Here is a 24072-nt window from a genome sequence, read left to right on the forward strand (position 1 = left end):
CTACTACTAATAATAATATTATCTTCTGGTTAAGTAAACAAAAATTCTCTCTCAGATTATAAGTGAAAAGAGTGTTACAGTGCTGCAGGTGGTAGGGCTGCTCAGGATCTGAAAATAGTTGCTCTGGATTTGCATGCATACATTACTGAGGCCTAAACTAATTTAAATGTGCATTAAGTTAAAACAGAAAGTATCCACTCAGTATCCTACTCATCTGCTTTAGAGATGAACACAGACTGCCTGGCCATGTGGCCCTATTGCTTAAATCCACTTCTTTGTTTACCAACAAGATGTAAAATGAAGCTCTTTGCCAACTGCAGCACTTCCTACTTAGTTAATTTTGAATGCAAAAATGTGCTTTTCTATATTGGGGGGAAAAACGTTTAAAGATAAATGTGGGTAACACAAAGTGTCTTTCAAGTACAGAAATCTCAAGGATTGCATGGCACCCCATTACAACCAACCATATGGGACACGGGAGGAGCAATACCTGAAAATATAGGATAAGGTGACAGACTGAAAGAACATTTTGAATTGATCCATTACAGACCACAAAACTTCCTGTTTCTTCTCTGATTTACTGCATTTCCAGTAGTTAGAGGCCACTGTGAAAAAATAACCGTTTTTATGAACAATGTGTTTTCACCCCCTTTCTTTCCCCTGATTAATGTAATTTTCTTACAAGGTGTTGTTGGGACTTGATATGGATGTTATTTATGCTTTTATTTCAGCGCCCTCTATTGGTTACATACCACACCACAGGAGTTAAGATTGCCACCTGTGGTTCATATTTCAGAATGATTGTCAGACCCCGATTAAGACTTGCATTGGTCATTATGGTTGAATGAGTCATTCATTTACTTGGAGACCCTCAGATTTTTTATGTAGTTATACTCGCTCCACATATTTATTAAGACTTGGCTTGATTTATTTTTTTTTTTAAATACTTCTACCCGCCTCATTGAAGCTCACCTGTTGGCTCAGCCATCAGAGCCACGAACTCCCCTCCTCCTTTGTAAACAACCTCCTTACCTCGTGGGTTAAGGTGGAGTCCACTTCCATGATGCTAAAAGCTGCAATAATTATACTGTTACAGATTACTGTTCTCTGTATGTTAGTGTGGCACACAAATAAGGGTTAAATATTAATTTTTATGAAGTTAATGTATAAGGATACAACAGTAAACATTGCATTTTAAAGTATGAACTAATAATAAACATAATACAGATAAACAATACTCATCTAAACATCTATATTTAATTTTTAAGGGTAATTATGTTTTTATGTCTACAGAAGTGAAGCAAATTTTTAGCTCACTCAACAGTCACAAAGGGAAGCAGCAGAAATAAATAACGGAGAGTTTGACAACAGGTTGAAGTGACTGAACTACTCAGTTCACAAAGTCTGAGTGTTTGGGTGTCTCTGAAATGACCAGCTCACCTGTGACTGTTGATTTCCTTCCTGTTTGAGGATCCTAGAACTCAGGATCTCTCTTCTAAGATGGGATTAAAAAAAAAAAAAAAAAAAAAAAAAAAATCCTACAACGTTGGTTAAGACCACCAACGACAGATCTTTAGGAGTTATGTTATTCAGGGCTTCGACTACAGACGAGTCCAGACATACAGGAACAAACGTTTTATTTTATAATGCAAACCGCAACATATGAATTATATTATTTACCCAAAGGAGCAGGAAAAAGGTCATATACCCGTGGCAAAATAAATCACACAGTCTGTGTTAAATCTAAGTCCAACACAATATTTCCATCCTCAACCATAAAGGGAATTATTCACCCAAAAAACAACATGTACATTCCTTTGATGTCGGACAGTTCATTCTTACTTTGTGGCTATAATCAAGTCTCACCCAACGGCAGGAATATGGGACTTTTACTTTCCTCTGCAGACATTGCAAAAGGAAAACCCGACTTCATATCAAAGTCAGTGATTTGTTAACGGATCGTTGATCCATTTCTGTTTTGACGTGTACACAAATTTGAAGTGAACTGTGTATCATAGGGTTCATAAAGTGAATTCTTCAGGGTTTTTGCTTTAGGAAGGCATTTTATCAAAGTGTTTCTACGCACAAATATAGCTCAGGTGAAAACTGAACCTTTAATTAATCTGTTCAGCTATTGCTTAGATAAATAATATTTACTCTACAAGGAAAAAAAAAAAAAGAAAAAAAAAAAAAAGAAAGTTTCACATTGTTCAGATGCATGTAAAAGAAAAACAAACTGTTCTAAAATGTCAAACTGACATTTTTTTGGTTGAAAAATCCCTGCGCTGTTGGTTCTTGAAACATGTTACCACATCTGCATCAAGTCTTGGAAAGTTTCAGAAAGGATTAGCTGACTGGCTGAAAACCCAGCCATGTGACAAAAACAGTGACAGAAGTCTTTAGTAACTCTGGGGGGGGAAAAAAAAAGGAAATAGCACCATGTTCACTGAGGGCAAGCCAGAAGGTAAAGGGGAGAAGCTGCAGGACACACAGAGTTCAAGTGTGCACTTGCTGCAGCTTGCAGTTAATCTGCTCATCCTTCAACATGACTTTTTGGTCTCTATTCTCCTCGGCTGTAGTCTGGCTGTGTGCAGCTTATGCAAATATAGTCCTCCTTCTCCGCACGCTCAGCAGACAGTCCAACGCAGATCTGGTGGAACCACTGATTGCAACTGCCGTCACACTGGACCCAGTTTACCTGAAATGAACATGAGATACAATAAATTCAAAACTTATAGCATTTTCACCTTTTGCACTTTAAATCTCATCTAAACAAGAGCAGTAGTCAGTTAATCATTAGGGGATATAAATGCAGCCGACTAATGAAACGAACCTCGTCACCCTCTGGCTCTCTGCACCACGGTGCAGCACACAGTGAGTAATCCTCCGACGAGTCTGAAAGAGCAGGGTCAGACCCCGTGTGGGTGGGCGAACCATTACTCTTCGATTCTTCGCTCCTTTCTTTGCTTCTCTTGGGTTTCTTCTTGCGACACTTCTTGGCCTTCTCGCTGTGCTGAGAATCGGAGCTGTCCTTACGGCGCTTGGTCCGCTTGCTCTGACCATTTATGGCCTCCTTTTTAACACTCGGAGCTCCATTCTAAGTAGAATATAAGTGGAATTAGTAAAAAAAAGAGCAATATAGCATAAAGTATAGGCTGTGACAGAATATTATCTAAATGCAGTCAACTTAGTAGGATCAGTAATTACCTTGTTGTGTTGAGGGCTCCCTCTCGGTGAGTTCTGCTCCTGTTCTGTGGTGTTCCCACTAGGGGGGCTCTGTGAGGGCAGGGGGGCCAGTTTGTAGAGTAGATATCTGTACAGTTGCTCAGTCTCAGGCAGAGTGACCTGCAGCAGGAATCCCTCCACCATCAGCTCCTCCAGCTCAGGATTAAGTCCTGTTTTTTTTTTTATTTGGGAAGGGGGGGGGGGGGGGGCAATCAGAGTTCAGACATGATCTGAAAAGTGAAAATGCAGAATGTGCTTACAGCAAAAAGCTTTCACACTTACCCTGGAGTGGAACAGAATGGTGCTCTGTATAAAAAGATGAGCCATTTGTTTCCTGAGGCAAATGTGAAGACTCTCTGGGTCCAACTCTCACCTGAAATAAGAAAAAAAAAATTAAAATAATTCACTCCACAGATGCTAAATTTATCATCGATGTTTACAAAATAAACCCACTCACCATCTTTGACACATTCTCAAGTACTCCATCTGCGCAGGCTTGCTGGACTCTGTGCTGCCATCGCACCGTCCTCTCAATGAGGAAGCGCAGAGCGTCTCCCTCTGGTAGGCGCACCCGAATCCTCTGCAGGGAGGCCAGCAGGGGCAGGACTTTGTCCAGAGGAGGTTTCCTCGACCGCTGGCAAAGAGGGCACAGCCAGGCCTGGCCGTACTCGAGATCTGCGGTCGCTGGTACGCAGCCACAGTGGAAAATGTCTCGACAGAGCTCACACTGCATCATGGCTCCTGAAGGGGCCGTTTGGCAAACACAAGCACTAAGTGCACAACAGCTTTCAGCAGGAAGAAGCTTGGACTCATTTGAAGACCTCAGAGCCAGCAAGATCTCCATCTCCCTCTGTCGAACCTCTGCAAGAGTCACCATCTGTGAGGAGAGAAAATTAGATCAAATTTAAAACTAACACCCGACACCAGATTATGTCTCACTTGCAGCTCTTTTAATATACAAACTCCTGAAGTGACCTCTAAAAAAGAAACCCTGTGTGCCTACTGAACCTTTTTTTAATACTAGGTTAAATCATTTAAAGTGCCCAAGAAACTTGCTTAGAACTACATTTGGGCTGCAGGGGGACTTTCTTTTGATTCACAGACAGCATTTATTCTGCGGCACGTTACGTCTGTCAGAGTAAGGCAAGAAGAAGAGAATTTATTTAAATAAATTAAAAAAAAAATCTGTTTATAGTTATAAATAAGCAGCACTTTTTAAGAAGAACATTCTGGAGTAAAGGAAACTATACAATAAGCTGGTTTTTAATCCTAACTATAGTCAAACAGTAATGAGAGAAAAAAAAAAGATAATGCAGGTCTACTCACAGCAGAGGCAGAGTCCTTACTCTCAGAGAGAGCTCTCTCTACGTCACACACAGAGTCCAGTTTAGCTGAAGCCTTTTTAATGATCTGTGGAGCTTCTTTCATTTTTTTAGATTTTGACTTCTGATGTCCAGACCCAACGTCACACCTTGGGCAGAGGACCTGAAAAACAAGACGACAAATTCTATTAGAAGAGCTTTTTAAGTTCAGGCAATTTACCAGACTTCTAGTTTTATGATGTCAGGCACTAAATTTTCATGCTGATGGATAATAAATATTATGTTTGATTCATGGGCTCTTTGGGATTGTGGTCATGCATACAGTGCATAATAAATACAAAACAATTTGGTCCTCAGTGAAGATGGAAGGGTCTGCATTCGGGTCAGCCACATTTATTTACACATATTTACCTCTAGGAGGGAGAAAGGGGAGTTTTTCAGTAGGAATGTCTTCGTGGCGGTCTCCTTCCAGCTCTGGACGTCGCTGACGAGTGCCTCGAGGCGACTGAGCTGGTCGAGCTTCACTGGGATGCCATCTGCTCTGAGAACCAGCTCAGAGAGGCTGTCAAGCACAGGAATACGTCCCCCGAGCTGCGAGCACAGACAAGATTAATAATTCACATTCACCCATTGCTAATATTTAAGTGATAAAAGCATAAAGTATATTTTACCTGAAGCATTTCAGCTTCATGGAGCCATTTCTTGGCCTTGCTGACAACATCCTTCAGCTGCAAACAGTTGGGCAGATAAGCAGGGATGTTTTCTACTTCCTGTAGAGCAGCATCAAGGGTTTCTATGGTGTGATATGGCCTGTGAAGAAGAGTGAGGTTTAGTAAATAGTGCAGATGTTCAAAATAGTCATTCATATAAAAGAAAGACCATAAGCTCATTTTCAGTGTTTGGTGTATCACTGTCACAACACCATAACTCACTTTACTCATCATGATCCAACTCTGCAGATGTGGCACCTTTCACTCTGAAGTTTTAAGCTGATTTCACACTTTCACATAACATGAAGTGTGAATTTTACTTTATTTTCATGAAATTTTAAAGGTCATAAGTTGCAGAAACCTCTTCATTTCTGCTTGGTGTCATTCACCGTGTCTGTCATCACAACTTGTGTGTTAAGAATCAGTGAACCTTCATATCCTCACCTGGCCTCCAGGAGACTGAGGACTCGCTCCTCCCACTGCTCTGACACCGTCAGCAGCTCCTGCAGACGAGCCATGGCCTTCTCCACAGAGCTGTGAGGGGCCAGGCCCACACCTTGGTCTATCAGCCTCCTCATAGTGTCCAGACAGAGGCTGTCTGGCCGGCTGCTGGCTTGCTGAACAGCCTCCAGCCATCGAGCCTGCTCCAGTCTCTCTCTGAGCAGGGGCAGCTGCTGCAGCTCCACGTCCAGGCCCAGACTCACATCCAGCAGGTCCTGCAGCTCCAGGGGACTGGGTGACTCATCAGAAAGGAGGCGTTCGCTGCGCTGCTGGAAGTCATCCACCCGGTTCAAAAGGTCCTACAGATCACATCCAACAGGGAAGGCATTTCAATACTGGTTCAGGCACACTTTATAAAAAATAAAGTACATCTATGGTGTATGCTGAGACTAGAGATACTGCCAAACTTTGATGGGGACAGAAGGGTTTGAAGGTGAAGCAATTCTTTTTAAGAAAAATTCAAAATTCATTTTTATTTCTTTTTACTAACCTTCAGTAAAGGAGCCTGTCGGATGTTACATGGCAGGTTGTCCAGCTGTTTGACAAACGACCTCAGCTCCTCCACAGTTAACTCGTTCTGGCTTTGAGACTTTCCTCCTCCAGAGCGGTACCTGGAGCACAGATTAAAACTGTGTTACACACCATTTAGCACTGCGACTGGCAAAGAAAACCGAAAACACCGCCAGCAGATGAGCAACAACAATAATTTACATAAATGTGAGTCAGCTTGCGCTAATACATACTAGAAACCTGTCTCCAGAAAACAGCTTGTTCCAGAGAACAACAAGAACATGACATGATTATGTAACATCCTGTGTGACCTATGAAACTGAATCAATAAGGCCGTTTCCATCTTTCAATAAAGATAGATCCATGAGCAGTGTGGAACATTTCAAAATTGGATTTTAGTACCTCGTCTGCCTCTTCCCATTGAGAAGCTGCTGTGCTGTCACAGAAACTTTATCAGCCTCGGAGGTGATTGTACGCAGCTGATCCAGGAGGCTGGTTTGAGGGAACGCCTTTGTTTCCGCCTGCTCTACCAGGACGTGAAGCTCCTCCAACCCTAACCAAAAACAGAACAGTGTTACAAGAAATGTCCAGATTGCATATTAACATTTGAATAAGTCACTAAAATGACAGAAAGTACATCAGGGTGAGCACCTTTTTTCTTGGTTCCTTTGTTCTCCACGATGTCCTGGACATTAGACACCCAGTTTTTATACGAATCTGCACGCAGCTTCACAGAGGCCATCAATGGGTACAACTCATCCAGTGTAAACTTGTAACTGCAGGAGAGATGAAAAAAAAAAACAAACATTAAAAAAACAAAAAAACAAACCCAAAACAAGGTGAATAAACAATGATGATTTTTGTCATGTAACTTTTCAGTACAAAGTCATAACTGCCTGTCCTAAATACTACAAGAATCAGCTCTAGTTTGTTAAAACCTTGTCTGGATGAGAAGGCAGGCAGGTTTTACACTTGGTTGTTCTTTGTAGGTTGAGTAGCTGCTGTTACTGGGAGCAAAGAATTGCAATAGTCTTATGTATATCATAGCAACAACAAACCTTTTTTTTTTTTTTTTTCTTTCATGAGACTGCTGAATTTTTTTGCCATTAGGAAAAACTTGTTATATTTCTCCACTTCCAATAACCTTTTAACAGGCTGTTCAGCTGGAGCAGACCCCTTGTAATTACAGATGAGCTGAGAAATGAGTATGCAAATGAGCAAGCAGAGGTGCTGTTGTCACTTATCACTTACTTGAGTGTGAGGTTGCTAGGAGGACAAAAGCAGAGGTTCTGGGTGTGGTACAAGCAAACCGTCTTGTCAGGACTGCAGGCACAGGTGATGCCAGACAGGTAACAGGTGGTCAGACACTTGAAACACTGCCGTTTCTCATCTGGGAGCACCTCATAATCAACCTGCTGAGACTGCACCACGCCCTGGGGACACAGATGCAGTCATTAGAGGAGCACAAGAGACAGAAGAGCCGTATGTGTGGACCCCCCCCCCCCAAAAAAAAATAAATAAATAAAGGGAGAGGGGAAAAAAAAAAATCTCTGGGAGTTGAAACTTGTATTGTGATAAACATTTTCCTAAAAGGCTCAAAAGGCCTCTCTTATCTAGGGCAGATGTCACAATTAACTCCTGTCAAATAGATAAATCTGTCCGTATGCACTGCTTTTCAGATGGCTATAAAAACAGCGGAGCTGCTCACCATTTTGTTAATTTTCTCTCGTAGTTCCTTCTCCTCTTGGACCATGAGAGTCATGTCCTCATGCAGTGTTGATGCCAGAACAACATCCATCGTGTCTGCTTTAAAGGCCATGTTGCAAACCATCTCGTCGTGGGAGAAGACGCAGTATCTGCTCAGCTGGCGATAGTGACCCACACAGCTACGGCCAATGGGCATCTGTCAGAAAACGTGGAAATCAAGGTGTGTTTAAAAGGAATGCACCAAATCTACACACAAAACACACATCCTAAAGTGTTTGGGCTTGAACAGAACTCATAAAAACATCTATCGTGATGCAAGGAAGCTGAGGAGGAATTCAGTTATAACCAACTAAAATGATGTGGTTATCTGGTATAGTGCAAACACATTTTTCTTACCCAGTCCATGGTGCAGAAGTTGACTGCTTCAGCAAAGTTGAAACCCTGGTTGAATCCACTGTGGTAAGCTCTGGGGAAAGTGATGACAAACTCACCTGCACACTGGTTGGTGCGATAGATCTACAGGTGGAAAGACAAGAAAAATTCACGTTTTGCTGCCCCGTGTGTGTTTTTTTTTTTTTAATTCTGTTCCATGAAGTGGTTTTAAAATTTAATCTAAACCCTGTTTTTAATTTTTTCTTAAGTTTAAGTACTTTCTTGCTGTAAGACAATGTTTGAAGGGTGTTGTATGCATTAAGCAAGAAATCTCCTCAATTTACATTTCTTTATAATTTGATTCTCAGTTTTTATTTATTTACAGTTAACAGTTTACCGGGACACCGTTGTTCATCAGAGTGTTGGGATTCATGATGGTAACCAGCTGATGAAGGAGATCTGGCTGAGACTGAAACAGCTCAGGAGCCAGTTTCTTCATGACCGCCTCGAGGTGCTCTGCAGCATAACCAGGAGCCCCATACCACGTCTTTGGCTCACCCCTGCACATATGGTCAAATATCTTAGTTAAAAAAAAACAATCGCAGAAACCCAGCAGGAAATACATTTTTATGCATTATAATACATGTTTTACAGGATTGACAAAGTTTAATCCTTAAGAAAAATCATGACTTAAGGGGCCTGTTTGTTTTTTCCATGATTCTGGGGTTCAGTTGAGAGGTTTCTCTAGTGTATGCACAGATTACAAAAAGGCTTCTAGTGTTAAGAAAATAAAACTCCAACATTAAGAAAAAAAAAAAAAAAAAATCATTACTACAGTTGGACAATAGCATATAGAAAGTCCACTCTACCAGTGCAGATAGTTTATGGAGTAGCTCCAGTGGTCCTCGATGTGCCAGCAGAAAGAGGAGAAGCACATGCCCACATACAGCCAGGGTACCTTCATCCCACAGATGTCGGCTGTAATGTGGGTCAGCACCGAGGCATCGAGGACCGGCATGTTGTTCAAATTCCAGCCGCTGCTCAGGTAATGCTGCAGGTCAGAGATGCATCTCAATACTCAGACATAGCCGAGAAAATATAAAATCAATCATATGTAATTACAAACAAATCAGTCCTGCTCATTTTTAATGCTGCCTGCCAGAATTTTAAAAACACTTTTAATTTGGATAACCAAGTTTAAAAAGGTGCTTTTATTACATTTAATTAAAAAAAACAAAAACAAAAAACACAGTTGTATGTACCACTATATATAAAACTTAATGTTTTAAAAGAAAGAAAAAAAAATGCATTCCCATGACAGACAATTTGTACCTCGTCCTCAGGAGAGACTTCAAAATGTCCGTTTCTCACAGGAAAACCACTCCCAAACTCCTTGGAGGCAATGTCTGCTCCGTACTCCACAGTCACATCCTCCTCGATGGTACTCACTAGACGCCAGAACTCCTTCTCCACCAGCTCAGTTGGCACCATCTTAAAAAGAATATATTTATCAATGCATTGTATTAAATACAAACATTAAAAAAAAAAAAAGTGAGATAACAGACACAGGATTTGATCTGTAAATAGAATAACAAAGCATTTCTTACTTTTTTAAACTCTACAATAAAACAACAGACTGGGATTGTTTCCTTTGTCTCAGAAAACTGGTTTGCGATAAAAATGACATTTTCATGTACTGGAATGTTTCAGTTTTCTATATATTTATATTTGGAAATGATTTGGTGCACAGAGCATTTAGTAAAAGTCAGTACAACCTCTGTTTTGACTGTGCAAGCCATCACATTTGGAGGTCACAGTAGTATAAATGAAGCTGTGGGGAAACTAGTTTTATATGACTTCTGGTAAGAAATGTAAGAGATGCTCAAAGTTAATTATGAAGTGGTTTTATTAAAAAAAAAAAAAAAAAAGTAAATGTTGCAGCATATATTTAATAAAGTACTGTCTCAGTTTGAACATCTGATATGTTGTCTTTATGCCATTTCTGGTATAAATACGATGTTTGCAAAAGGACAGCTGTGATAAAGAAGTGAGACTTAAGTTTTAAACACAATGGTCAACTCTTAAAAGGCTATCAAACAGTAACTTGCTTACAAGTTCTACATATTCATATGCAGAAACTGCTGATGAGTCTTAATGTTGTGCAACCTGTTCTAAAAATCCAGCTCTTACTCTAGTAGGTATCCTTACAGCTTTTTGTTTTTAAGGTCCTCACCTGTGGAACAAACTTCCTGAACACCTGAGATCAGCTGAAACCATTATATAATGTGTGAGACAAACTCACATGAACTGGCATGTTGAAATAATCAGACTTGAAGGAGTCAGCCATGTCTCCAAAAGCTTGGAGGGTGTAGCTCCTGCTGGCCTGCTCAAAGCCAAATGCAACAGGAGGTTTGCCACATTCCTGTCAAAAACCAACAGATGACATAAAAAGTTAAAATAAAACCACCTGGGATTATACTATAATTGTGTATGTCAGACAGGAGGTATACTCTAGTTCCCAGTGTTGAGCTGACTTGAGCTCTCTGAGGGTGGAAGAGCTGCAGCTCACCTGAGCCAGGCACTTGGGGCATCTCCAGTCACCTCTGGGAACATCGTGGAGTGGAGGGATGAGACAGAAGATGTGATAGCTGTCGTCACAGCCGTCGCATAATAGCAGGCGGTCCTCAGCACTTCCACTGCCACACACCAGGCACATGTACTGGTCCACCTGATGAGACAGAATAGTTATGAGCATGTACTATGTACAAAATAGATGGATGTTTAAATCATGTAACAAAACAAAGTAGTTGGGCAATTTCTAGCACATAGGAAAACATTTACTTTATTCACTGGGGGGATGTTTATTGTATTTAATATAGTTTCTTCATTTTCAGTTGTTTCCTTGTGTTCAATGGGCTCAGTTTTCACCTCAGTGACTGCCATTCTCACTGAAAAACAAGAATGAAGACTGATCAGAGGCTTTAGGATTCGCCAATAACATTTAGACCCATTAAGCAACAGGTTCATTTTCATTTATAAATCTATCAGCACAGTTTTTCTTACCAGGTTCTGGTTTGGGAATATATGTTCCCATTCTCCTCCTCAGGTTGGGACGAATCTCACGAACTTCTCTGGGTTCACTTTTGACATATCCTTTCTGGAGTCAGTGAGATTCAGACACAAACAGAGTTAGCTGTACTTTCAGAACTAATGTGGGAATGACACCACTAAATGGTCAGTCTCTGTTCAGGTCTGCTGTCATATGATCACAGAAACATGTCTTGTTTTAGACAGGTCCGTCTGAAATGCACTACAGTTTTAATCCTTTTTTTTTTAAGTAAATAACACATGCAGTAAACAATTATTAAAAATACTGCACAGTGTCTCCCTCCCCTCCCCCCCACGGCAGATGGCTGCCCCTCCCTGACGGAGATTTCTTCCTGTTAAAAAGGGAGTTTTTCTTTCCTACTGTCACCAAATAAAACTGAATTGAATTGAATTAAGCTAAACCTTCCTGCAGCGTTTCTGCATGCTAAGCAGACGTACAGTTTCTGGGTTCTACAGATTTTGTTGCGACTTGCACAGTTCCATTAGCTTCAATTACAGCCAGTGAAAACTGAAGGCTGGCAGCATTTTATCTTTTTATAGCCTTCACCTGCTTTGAAGGCATCAGATTGTTAGAGGAGCCCATAGCTGTTTAAAGTATCCACAAAGCCAGGGAACTTAGCTCTGCTGCCAACTGCCAGTGACAATTATTGACACGCCTTACTGGTGCAAATGAGCTAATCAAAGCCTAAGAATTAAATGAAGTTTTAAGAATTTCAGAGTACAAAGATGCACGGACTTTTGCATACACTGCTCATCTTGAGCTGCAGTACACCACACTAAGAAATTGCAATTTAGAGGGAAATGTCAGAGAAGACAGACAATGGACTCACCTCAGCTCTCATTCGTTTGGCTCGGCGAGCGATGCTGCAGGTCTCCTGGGGTTGGACTGACTGACGCTGCGGCAGGTCGTGAGGGGTGTACTCCTTATCTTTAGTGTCATTGGTCAAGGTGGCCGCCTGTAGGAAGAAGTGGATGAAACCAAATTAAAAAAAAAAAAATACAAAGAAATACATAAAATACTGACAATAATAATTTTAAACCATAAATGGTTTTAAACCATGAGGATCTCTACATCCAAACATGATTCTCAACATCTGACTGGAACAGGTATGATTTTCAAAAGGACAAAATATTAACACAGTTGTGCTTCTATTTAAAGACATCAAAACACAAATATCACTGTGAAAGTGAAGAACTGTTAACACATCTCATAGTTTCATATAAACTTTCCATGCATCTAAATCTGATGCCAGTGAATTTTTACCGACAGTTAAAGTTTCAGGATATTGTGTTGTTTTAAAACAACCTTTGTTGTTTTTTGACTAAAGTGTTTATGACGCATTCCTTCACAAGCAAAAAACACGCACTAACACTGGAAAAGTCACTCTGCTGACAAAATCTTATTTTGGTGTGTGCATAATGAAAGGTCACAAAACACATGAGTTTAGATAGTGCTGCCTGTGAATAATATAAGCAACTGACAATATCAAGAGCATAACATGTGGAATCCATTACTAAAGCTCACTTCATAATAGTCCGTCTTCAACAGATTAAACAGTACTGTGTTTTTGATGCACGCTGGATAAAGTGTTTCACCGAGGCCTGCACTATCAAGCATAGTCAACATACTCAGAATCACTGAGTTATCAGACTTCACTTACCCTAACACTGACAATCGCCCTACAGGGTCACATGAAGGCTGTTAACAACTCAGTAAGTAAGCCCAGGGTCCCCCCCTCCCCATTCTAGCTACGAGTGCAGTCTGAATAGTCACAAACATGGACAGGTCTACTGGCAGAAGAATTAGCTTTCTTTGTAAGAATAACCAAACTATTGCATTAGAAAAATATGAAGGATAAACACATAATACAGGCTGAAAGTATACCACACGTCTTTAGTATGAATGTAACAGGAGACGCACTGTGTGGTAGTACTGTATTAAAAGTGCTGTATGAACATGTGCGCACTTTAAACACTTTGGTCAGCAGGACTGGAAAATAACCACTACATTAATCAAATTTAGCCTATTTGAAACCAGGAAGGATAGCTGGCAAAAATATTGACTGTGTAAGTTAACAGACTTCTCAGCATCACAGCTGTATCATTAAGACATGAGAGTATCTGACGGATAAATTAATGTTTGTATGTGTTCATGACAGTTTTCCTTTTTATTCTTTCAGCCCGAGTGTAAGGATTAAATATAGTGTGTGTGGTTGTATCTAAGAATCTGTAAATATTACTCATTACTCATAAGGGAAAGACAAATACTTTAGATGTTCTTACTATCTGTATATTGAGATCTGTGGGGCTTTCTGAAAATGGTGATGCCATTTTCCAGATAACTGATTGGTCATTTCATACCTGTTGATCTCCAGTCTGGAATGTAACCTGCTCCGGAGGAGATTAGGTCTGCAGTACAAGTTACCATGGAGATGCATTCTGGCAAGAAATGACCTCCCTTTATAAAAGTGAAAACCCAGGGTTGCCCCAGAAGTTAGCTTGGTAAGCCTTAATTTAGGTAAGCCTAAATCCTGCTTCATACTATAGCCTCTGGCTGTACAGGTGATCTAATCCCTGAAGCACTAATACCCCAAAATAAACACCCTCTATCTCTTTGACAACTGTGCACAGCCCCACTGTGTCTGAGAGGACTCAATAACAGACTAAAGTGTTCAATACCAGGCACATATGGCTCTTGTTTCCACCATAGTCCTCATTTAGTCCTTTAAAAGAATAATTTTGCCTTAAATTATAATACTGCCAATAAATTAATTGCATACACAGTCATTGCTCCTAAGTTCACTTTAATAGAGTGTACAGCTCGTAATGAAACTAATGGATTGCAGAGTCTTCCGATAAACATCCAGTCAGTTGTGAACCAGCCTGCCTACTGCTGCTCTGTGAAAAGAAAACAGGTGACGGTACATACGGAGAGATTGGCTCCAGTCTGGAAAAGGTTATATGGGTAAAGGATCCGCTCATAGTGTGCCCGGAGGTGAGAGCCAATAGCCTTTCCTGGAGCAAAGCCCATCTTGACGGAAATCTTAGTCCAGCGGCGGTCTCTGCAGACTGCATCAAAGCCTCCCTCTTCATTCACCAACTTGGAAAGTGGGAAATAATAAATTCAATACAGAGTAAGGAAAGCTTACATGTGCAGAAAGCTGCTGTACAGACGAGGGACAAATTAAAAATCATCGAGATGAAGTATCTTAGTAAGGAAATAGTCTCTGCACGCTGCTGGGGTGCAGGATTTTCCCAGCTGAGATTGGGGCTTTAGGAGGAACCGTGCAAGTAAGCATGAGCGGTCTGCATACAGTAAAGGTAACAGGTTTGTGTTATCTCACTGACAGTAACTCATCTAATTTGTTTTTGGATCCATTGCATGACTGCATATTTACATAATTTTTTCATCAAAGCATTTGGTGAGGCCTCAGGCCCTATGGGGGGGGTGGTACTGACACTGGAAGTGTAAACATCCAACAGGAGAGAAGGGATTCAGCAGGATAAAAGTCAACCATTGTAACCGTTCCCTTTAAAAGGACAAGTGGATCCAAAAAATGGCCAAAACGACCCCCCACCACACTCACGCACAATTCATTTTGTCACCCATCTGTACAGTCATAAGTAATAAAGTCAAACATATAATTTAGTTGTAAAGCATTCATAATTCCCTTCTTAGCTTCATAATTGTAGACCTAGTGGGGATTTTCATACCTTATTCAGTTGGTACAGGTCCAGAATCTTTCGTTCCACATGAGGAATTTTCAATGTGCATCCTTGTAGCTCCCAGAATTTCGCTATTTGATCCAGGAAGTTGAGTTTAACTCTGGTCTGAGCCTACAACGGTGAAACAATGTTTAGTTTGTCAAGCAATAAGCATGTGACTGGACTTGAAAGAATACATTGATAGTAACTATGTAATTTTAGTAAGTCTATCTTGCTGTATTCTCTCTAACTAGTGTCATCATTTTCTTTTTTTAAAAACACAAATATGTCTGCAGTCATTTCTCCTCATAGCTCACTGTGGCATGATAGTGAATTTATCAGATGTTTTGATGTTGTTGGCATTTTTTTGAAGGACAGTGAACAAAGGCAGAGCCAGTGAGGCAATAACTGACAACAAGAGATGAGCAAAACTGGCTTTCCTAAATATACAAACATATTAAATGACTGTACCTCCAGCTCATTAAGCCGTTGGATTCGTGGCGTGAATTTGAGTCTGTCGACATCACAGGCAAACGGTGGCTGCCAATCCTACAAAGAGAAAAGAAAAAGACATTTTTAAGCAAGATTAGACTAAAGGCTCTGCAGCCGTCTCTGGCTCTAAGCTCCAAGCCAAGACTTCTACTTCAAGATCTGAATATGAGATCTGAGTATCGCTGTGTGGCACATGAGAACGAGGCAAAGATAACGGCATACTGAGAGACAGACACAGAAAATTCAACATTTTAATGTTACTAAATATAATAAGTCAAACACAGGTTTGCATCATTTCTGATAATTAGCTATTAATGAATAGAAGGCATCACCAGGATGATTCCACACAAAAACATCACTTCGATGCCTAACCACAAGTTAGCAGCTGAGAAAAACAACTGTCTTACACACTAAAACGCTAACCATGCACAACTTCCTGCATGACTAGGACAAGTTGTGACAGTTCAAGATTCGGTTTTGTATAGTTAAATGTTGATCCCTCACACTGGAGTGAGGGAGAATATTTACAAATGAGAGGAAAACATGCCGTCTGTAAGTGTTATTATAACTATGCTATTCTCATATTATGAAGCTGATAATGGTAAATGCTGTCATACACTGGTCTCTGGAGCTTGAAAAAGGCGACTGGACTTCTTTTTGTTTCTTGAAGACGTTTCACCTCTCATCCGAAAGGCTTCTTCAGTTCTCAACCAAATGGTGGAGAACTGAAGAAGCCTTTCGGATGAGAGGTGAAACGTCTTCAAGAAACAAAAAGAAGTCCAGTCGCCTTTTTCAAGCTCCAGAGACTACTATGACCTGGATAACTGAGAATCTACACAGACATACTGTCATACACTGGCATGGTATTATTGTTTTGTTTTGCTAAAGAGCTGTTTTGATCCAGTCGTTAATTAAAGGACTGTCTTAACTGCTTCCTGACAACAAAGGACAGAAAAATAGTTTACCGTGAAGATAAATTTTTCAGTTTTGCTCTTCAAATACATCACAACACGCACTTGTAAAAAGACACACAAAGGTCCTAAGAAAAAAAAAGAAAAGAAAAGAGAAACCTGCATCCACAGCATAGTGCCTTTTATTATTGAATATTTAGTTTATATAGTTTCCAAGTTATGAAAATGTATCCATTAAACTTTCTGTGTCTAAAGTGGCGTTTTCAAAAGGTATTGTTTTGTTTATTCTGGAGTCAAAAAGGCCTAAATGTTCAGTCTGTGGGTTTCTTAAGAGTGAGGCACAACATACAGCATCCGGGTTGAAAATTACATTTATTATTTGACCACAACAGAAGATAACAGGGCTTTCAGTGGCAGGATGGTTAAAAAAAAAAAAAAAAATCTTTAACATTTTAATATGCATTTTCTGAATAGTCAGTGAATATTATTAATACCAATAGAAAATAGATGAACAGAGGCTGTAAGCAACTTGTGTTCTCAGTGTGCATATAATGTGTTTGCACTGTAGTCCACAGAGGATCCAGTATCATTAGATTATAATTATATACTAACCAATATACTAACCTGCAATAATAGGTATTAAAAATACTGAACCCATTTATACTAAAATTGGGTCTTCCTTTTGTTTTAAGATCAGGTTTACATGCCAAACAAACTGAAACAGTACTGTAATGAAAAGGAAATGTGGCAAATAAACATATGCAGACTGATAACGTTCCAGGCAATTCAATCTTAAAACTATCACAACATTTCTTAAAGATGAATACAAACATTTACTGTAGGACTGAGCACCTACTGTATGCAGCGTTACCACAGGCTCTTTAAAATGTCAAAGACACGATTTACTGGGCCTGGACAATGAGGGAAATGCTGGCCAGAGAAGAGATAACAATAGCTGTATTAACATCACCTTATCCTTGGATTAGACTAACAAATGTGGCACAAAAGCAAAACAATCATTTCTGAAAACAAATGGAAATGCACTATGTTTTACTGTCCATTCTCCAGGCACAAATCTGACCACAGCCATTAAGACTGCAAGCACAATTTTGGTCTCTACATGACTCCTCTGACCTCAGTGCAAAATGGCAAATACAAGCGGTGAGAATTTAACCACAAACAGGCCAGGCATATCTCTGAAAGCCATCTACATGTGTGCTACAAACATCTATAGTCAAAATGTGACCTGTGTAAAAACCCTGAAGGAAACTCTTAACCACGTAGTGTGCACCAGAAATCACTGATCAAAAACAGGTTGTGGTGCAGTGTTTACTTCCTTTCTAAAAACTTCTGAACCGTTTAAATATGAGAAAAGATCTTTTGAAAAATGAAACAAAGAACAGGAGATATCAAGTAAGATCCAATCTATAACCTCATGATTGTGTGTGGAAATGGCGTGCACCCTTTGCAGACCCAAAACCTCCAGGATCCATCTCTTTATACAAAGAGATAAAAACAAATGTAAAATAAATAAATAATTACACATAAATTTGTCCTAGTAGAAATCCTAGCTCAGTTTCCATCTACTGAAGGCTTTAAGATTGTTTATTGGACTGTCTGTGGCCCACATAACCCCTGGAGCCACATTTTGATCCGCAGGTTCAGATGAAACTGCCGGTGCAGGCGCACGAATGTGAAGGTAAATGATAGTTTAGATGGTACAGAGAGATTTCAAGTTTAAAACCAACTACAGATGAAAACTATCAGCAGCTAATCTTTGCTCAAAGATTTACCCACTGCCTTCTTCTGTTTACATGAGCTGTGCATTTCAGCCATTTACCCAGCAAACACTGAAAGCAGTCACCCCACCCTCCCGCTTTTGATGACAATTCAGTCCCGTGTACCCATACCAGTTAGGTTAGTGTGCAAAATAACCCCCCCCTTTTTAAGACTGCTTCCTGATTTCCGCTGAAGAAGCATGGCACACAGGTTTAAAAACAAAACAAAATTTCCACCCCGACAGGATCTTGTATTTATTTTTTAAACTGACAAAGAGGATACCTTCTTTAAAAAAAAAAAAAAAAAAAAAATTCAAAAATTAAAGTGCAATCTCCCTTGTTAATGCACGGACACACCCTTGAATAAAGTATATGCCCACTCCGGTCACACATCTCAGAAATAAGGTCAACGGGACATTATCTTTGCATTATGTTAAATCTGGGATATTTTTAAAAACCCATATATTATCTGTATTTCCTTACAGACTTTGATATTTGACTCCTGAGACGTTAGAGAGGTGTGGATTTACGCCAAGCTAATCCTCCAATTAGAAACATTATTAAAAATAGACACAATCACCTCGGATTTGTTTCCATAATAGCGAAACAAGGTTACCCTGCAAGTCTAAAACTATCTGGTTAATAAAGTAACGCTGCTAACAGCCAGGAATAATCGTGGTTTGAGTGAATAAAGTTGATAAAACTATGATAAAGACAGAAACCGTGCCGCCCCCCCCTCCTCCCAAATGAGCGCCGTGTTTCTACGACCCTTTTCTCCATAAACAGTTGGCCACCGAGCACGTACGTTAGCCAGTGCGATGTCAGAAAACTGCGGCTTTAACCGGGCCTGACTGACGCTAGTCGGGTTAATTCACTCTGGCTAAATCCGTCAAATCCTCTTCACAAAGTTGCGCTTTACATTCAACCAAGTATGTAGAAATGGTGGTTAAATTTAGTAGGTCAAGTCTAGGCGAGCCATTTCCGTACGCAGACTCCAGGAAGCACTTCATTCTGCGCTAACGTAAACAATTTGCATTGCTATTTGCGTACAGGCAAACTTTCGCGTTTGAATTATTGTTTAGAAATTTCTCTTTAAGCTGTGCACCCCAGCCCCTCCTTCGCCTATAACAAATCCACTGTCTGGCTTGTTTTCGTGTTTAAACCCGATCAGCACACAGGTTTCCTCCTGAACAGCGGTGTGTCTGCGCTTCCCCGATCGCCGTTACAAACACAACACGGTCCGGCTCTCAGGCTAGCTCGCTATTCTCTACTCGCAGCCGCAATCCGCCATGTTGAAACCTGTCTTTAAAAACACAACTTTGCCTTCTAAATTAGCCACGGCAACAGAGGCCAGCACACCGTGCAAACGCCACGAACAACTTGTCAAAAATAAAAGGATTACTCACCGGTGGTGGTCTGATCTTGCAGATACCGGTTTTCTCTGCAATTGGTCGTATTTTGTTGATGTACGCAAAAGGATCGGCAAATTCCTCCCAGCTGGGCTCAAAAACAGGGCACTCGGGAGGAGGAATGAACTCATTCACCTGCGGCTGAGTCATCGTTGCATCTTCGTTATGACTCCAGCTGAAATAATTTTTAAAAAGGGGGTTTCCTCACGCCGTCCGTGCTCGCTTTGATCTCCAGTCTTTCAGTTCATGGCCACTCTCCACTCATTGAACTCAAAGACGAATTATCTAGTTGGAGACGAGCTCTGACAGCGAGGCACCGTGCACGTCCGCTTCGAAAAGTAGACACCCACGGAATATTTAGGCTAACGTCATTTTTGCGCCGTTTTCGTGCGCAAACACGCACTTTTGCTACCGACATAAAACTCAAACACGGACTGTGTCTGAAGTGACATTTTAGTAAGCCAATTTAACGTGCCTTTTCACAACATAAAAGGGTTAAAAGGGTTGCGAGGCAGAGTAACTCCATTTTACTCTGATTTTCACACCGTTTAAAAAAAATCCACTGCAGTTAAACACTTTGGTAACGAGCAGTTTAGGATTATATATCTTATTGGTTCAGTGGTTTCCTCACAGATGATTGCTCCCTTTTTTTAGGTGCGTTTGATTATTTCACCCTGCGGTGAGCGAACGTTCCTCTGTTCGCAAACGAACGGCTCTTCACCCCGCCCGGGCAGGGCGAAAGGATAACAGACGTTATTCGGTGTTTACTATTCGAACGCACCTAGAAGATCTTTGCGCGCTGACCGGCACCTCGTTTTTAAATGGTCTAGAGAAGCTCGTTGATTGGCAGAGAGCAGTCATATGTTGATAGTTCAGTCGTTTGTTTTTAAAATAAACGTTTTGAGCCATTTGTTTCACACTAGATTTATAATACTGTCAAATTTTTTTAATGCTTTTGAAAGTTACAAATTTGGCTGTGCTGCACATGCTATAAACGTGTCTTCACAAAGAGTAGCCTACATTTTAACACAACCCCATGGAGTTAATTTAACTGCTTCTGCACTTAAAAATGAAACCGGCTGCTTTTTTTGTTTCACTCTTTTTCCATTTTTATCACACTTACATGTTTCAGATCAAACAACTTTTAATATGAGACAAAGATAACCTGAGTAAATACAAAACGCAGTTTCCAAATGACTTAATTTATTAAGGGGAAAAAAGCTATGCAATCCTACCTGCCCCTGTGTGAAAAAGTAATTGCCATAAATCTAATAACTGATCATTCCACCCTCGGCAGCAAGAACTGCAATTAAGCATTTGCAATAACTGGCAACTGTCAATGAGTCTTTCAATTTTAGCCCACTATTCTTTGCAGACTTATTTTAATTCAGCCACATTGGGGGGGTTTTGAGCATGAACGGCCAGTTTAAGGTCATGCCAAAGCATCTCAACCCAAGTCTGGGCTTTGACCAGGCCACTCCAAAACCTTCATTTTGTTATGTTTTTTTGAGCCATCAGAGGTGGACTTGCTGGTGTGTTTTCAGATCATTGTCATGCTGCAAAACCCAAGTGAGCTTGAGCTTCAGGGCACAAACTGATGGCCGGACATTCTCCTTCAGGATTTTCTGGTAGAGAGCAGAATTCATGGTTCCATCAATTACAGCAAGTTGTCCTGAAGCAGCAAAGCAGCCCCAGACCATCACACTACCACCACCATGTTTGACTGCTGCTATGATGTTCTTTTTATGAAATGCTGTTAGTTTTATGCCAGATATACTGAGATTCAAACCTTCCAAAAAAGTTCAGCTTTTGTCTCGTCAGTCCACAGAATATTTTCCCAAAAGTCTTTGGGATCATCGAGAGCTTTTTTGGCAAATATAAGACGAGCCTTTGTGTTCTTTTTGGTCAGCAGTGGTTTTCTCCTTGTAACTCTCCCAAGGATGCCATTTTTGCAGTGTCGGTTTCTTATTGTTGAATCGTGAACTCTGACCTTAACTGAGCCAAATAAAGCCTGCAGTTCTTTAGATGTTGTTCTGGGTTCTTTTGTGACTTCTTGGATGTCCCAAAGCCTTAGAAATGGCTTTGTGACCCGTTCCAGACTGATAGATGTCAAAGATTTTGTTTCTCAGCTGTATCTTTAGATTGTGGCATGATGTGTAACTTTTTGACATCTTTTAGCCTGCTTCACTTTGTCAGACAGGTTTTATTTAAGTGATTTCGTGATTCAGCAGGTCTGGCAGTGATCAGGCCTGGGTGTGGTTAGAGGAATTGAACTCAGTGTTCCAAAGAATAAAATGTGGTTTATCACAGTTAATTCAACAAGGGGGGCAATTACTTTTCCACACAGGTTCAGGTAGGTTTGCATAGCTTTTTTGCCTTAATAAATAAAATCATTTAAAAAAAAAAAAAAAAAGCATTTTGTATTTACTCAGGTTATTGCTGTCTACTATTAGAATTTTCTTTGATGATCTGAAACGTGTTGCAAATATGTGTTTCACAAAACTGTGCAGGGCTGATTTGAATGTCCCTGTTCTCTGTTTCGTTCAAACTTCCTGTCTTCAAATTTTGGACAGTAAACTGTAACGGGTGTACTCGGCAGGTGTCTTGTAATGTATTCTCACTCTTAACAAAAATTGCTTTTAACAATGGATGGTTTTTTTTGGTACCTTTGGACTCATAATGACAAAGTAATACACAATTTATTTAGTTAGTAGTCTTCAGAAAACAAACTCTGCATTCTTCATAAAAATCACCAAAGTATTCAGCTCACTACCTCCCCTGAAACTCATGCGTTAGGACTCATCTTACTAGGTGTGAGCCTTTGGGACCACGCCATACAGAAAATGTGCTGGCAACTACGAAATCAGGACCCTTGGGGATGAACAACAGACCTACACAGGTACAGCAGGTCTCACACCCTGGACACTCCTTGTTTCAGCTACTGCCATCAGGCAGACGTTTCAGGACAATGAAGGCCAGAACAAACAGACTGAGGACCAGCTTTTATGCCAGGGCTATCATTGAACTGAACTCTGTGTGGTTTGGACAGTGATGTGGGGTGGTAGTGCTGACTGTGTGCGTGCGTTGGTGTGTGTATTGGGGCTAGATTCATCTTAATTTACTATTGTGCACTGTATTTTAGTAATCATTTTTATCACTCATATTTTTATTATTTTATTATTTATTGTCTGAGGCACCTAGAAAGGAATGCATTTTAAATTTCGTTGTGCAACTTCTGTGTACAATGACAATAAAGATTCTGATTCTGATTCTACACAGCTCAGTAAAAATAGTTGTTTTTTTTTTTAAAGATTTTTTTTGGCCTTTATTAGATAGTGCACAATGAAGAGAGACAGGAAAGTGGGGAGAGAGCTATATGGGAAGACACGCAGCAAAGGGACACAGCTTGGACACAAACCTGGGCCCTGTGCCCACACCACAGGCATGTGGCATACATAGTCTGTTCATCCACTGAGCCACCCCGACATCCACTAAAACAGTTTAAGGGTTTGTTCACACAGTTCACCCCCATATTCTTTGATTTTGTATGAACTACAGAACAAATTACAGAGAAACTGGAGACAGATGGGTTTTCAGCATTATCAGCAGAAACAAAATTAAATCTCTTCTCTCTAAAAAGAATATGGCAGCACGGCTTAGGTTTGCAAAGCTGCATCTGAACAAACCACCAGACTTCTGGAACAATGTCCTTTGGACAGATGAGACCAAAGTGGAGAGGTTGGGCCATAATGCACAGCACCACATTTGGAGAAAACCCAGCACAGCATATCAACACAAACACCTCATGCCAGCTGTCAAGCACGGTGGTGGAGGGATGATGATTTGGGCTCGGTTTTGCAGCCACAGGACCTGAGCACCTTGCAGGTATTGAGTCAAACATGAACTCCTCTGTATACCAAATTATTCTAAAGCTTGGCTGATGTTGGGGCATACAACAGGCCAGTGATCTCAAGCACAGCAGCAAATCTACAACAGAATGGCTGAAAAAGAAAAGAATCAAGGTCCAGACCTCAACCTGACTGAAATGTTGTTATGGGACCTTAAGAGCATAAACGAGCGCTCCCAAACCTCAATGAGCTGAAGCAACGCTGTAAAGAAGAGGGGGCCAAAATTGTCACAATAATGTGACACACTGATAGTCATACAGAAGACAATTACTTCAAGTTATTGCAGTCAAGGTGGTTCTACAAGCTACTGAATCATGGGGAGTACTTAGTTGTTCACTGGACTGCAAAGAGACCTGTGAAAAACTATGAGAGGGTAAATTTAATGATTACCTGCTCTTTCTGTGCTCCATAATG

General features: G+C 40.5%; 1 protein-coding gene across 1 annotated transcript; it reads right to left on the minus strand.

Annotated features, from left to right (window-relative positions):
* Positions 1 to 1620: 1620 nt before the first annotated feature.
* Positions 1621 to 19900, minus strand: LOC115780035 (lysine-specific demethylase 5B-B-like). Its single transcript, XM_030728973.1, has 27 exons — positions 19748 to 19900; positions 15632 to 15709; positions 15170 to 15292; positions 14385 to 14555; positions 12286 to 12411; positions 11411 to 11504; positions 11189 to 11295; positions 10917 to 11075; positions 10650 to 10769; positions 9680 to 9838; positions 9217 to 9398; positions 8745 to 8907; positions 8372 to 8491; positions 7977 to 8171; positions 7520 to 7701; positions 6920 to 7044; positions 6671 to 6821; positions 6249 to 6369; positions 5702 to 6057; positions 5219 to 5357; positions 4959 to 5138; positions 4552 to 4710; positions 3683 to 4102; positions 3508 to 3598; positions 3208 to 3395; positions 2834 to 3097; positions 1621 to 2698 (listed from the first exon to the last, which is right to left on the minus strand). The coding sequence occupies exons 1-27, from the start codon at positions 19898 to 19900 to the stop codon at positions 2561 to 2563; spliced, it is 4464 nt and encodes a 1487-aa protein (XP_030584833.1). The 3' UTR covers positions 1621 to 2560.
* Between the last annotated feature and the right edge of the window lie 4172 nt (positions 19901 to 24072).

The sequence above is a fragment of the Archocentrus centrarchus genome, chromosome 5 (assembly GCF_007364275.1).
Source record: "Archocentrus centrarchus isolate MPI-CPG fArcCen1 chromosome 5, fArcCen1, whole genome shotgun sequence".
In the NCBI taxonomy this organism is placed as follows: domain Eukaryota; kingdom Metazoa; phylum Chordata; class Actinopteri; order Cichliformes; family Cichlidae; genus Archocentrus; species Archocentrus centrarchus.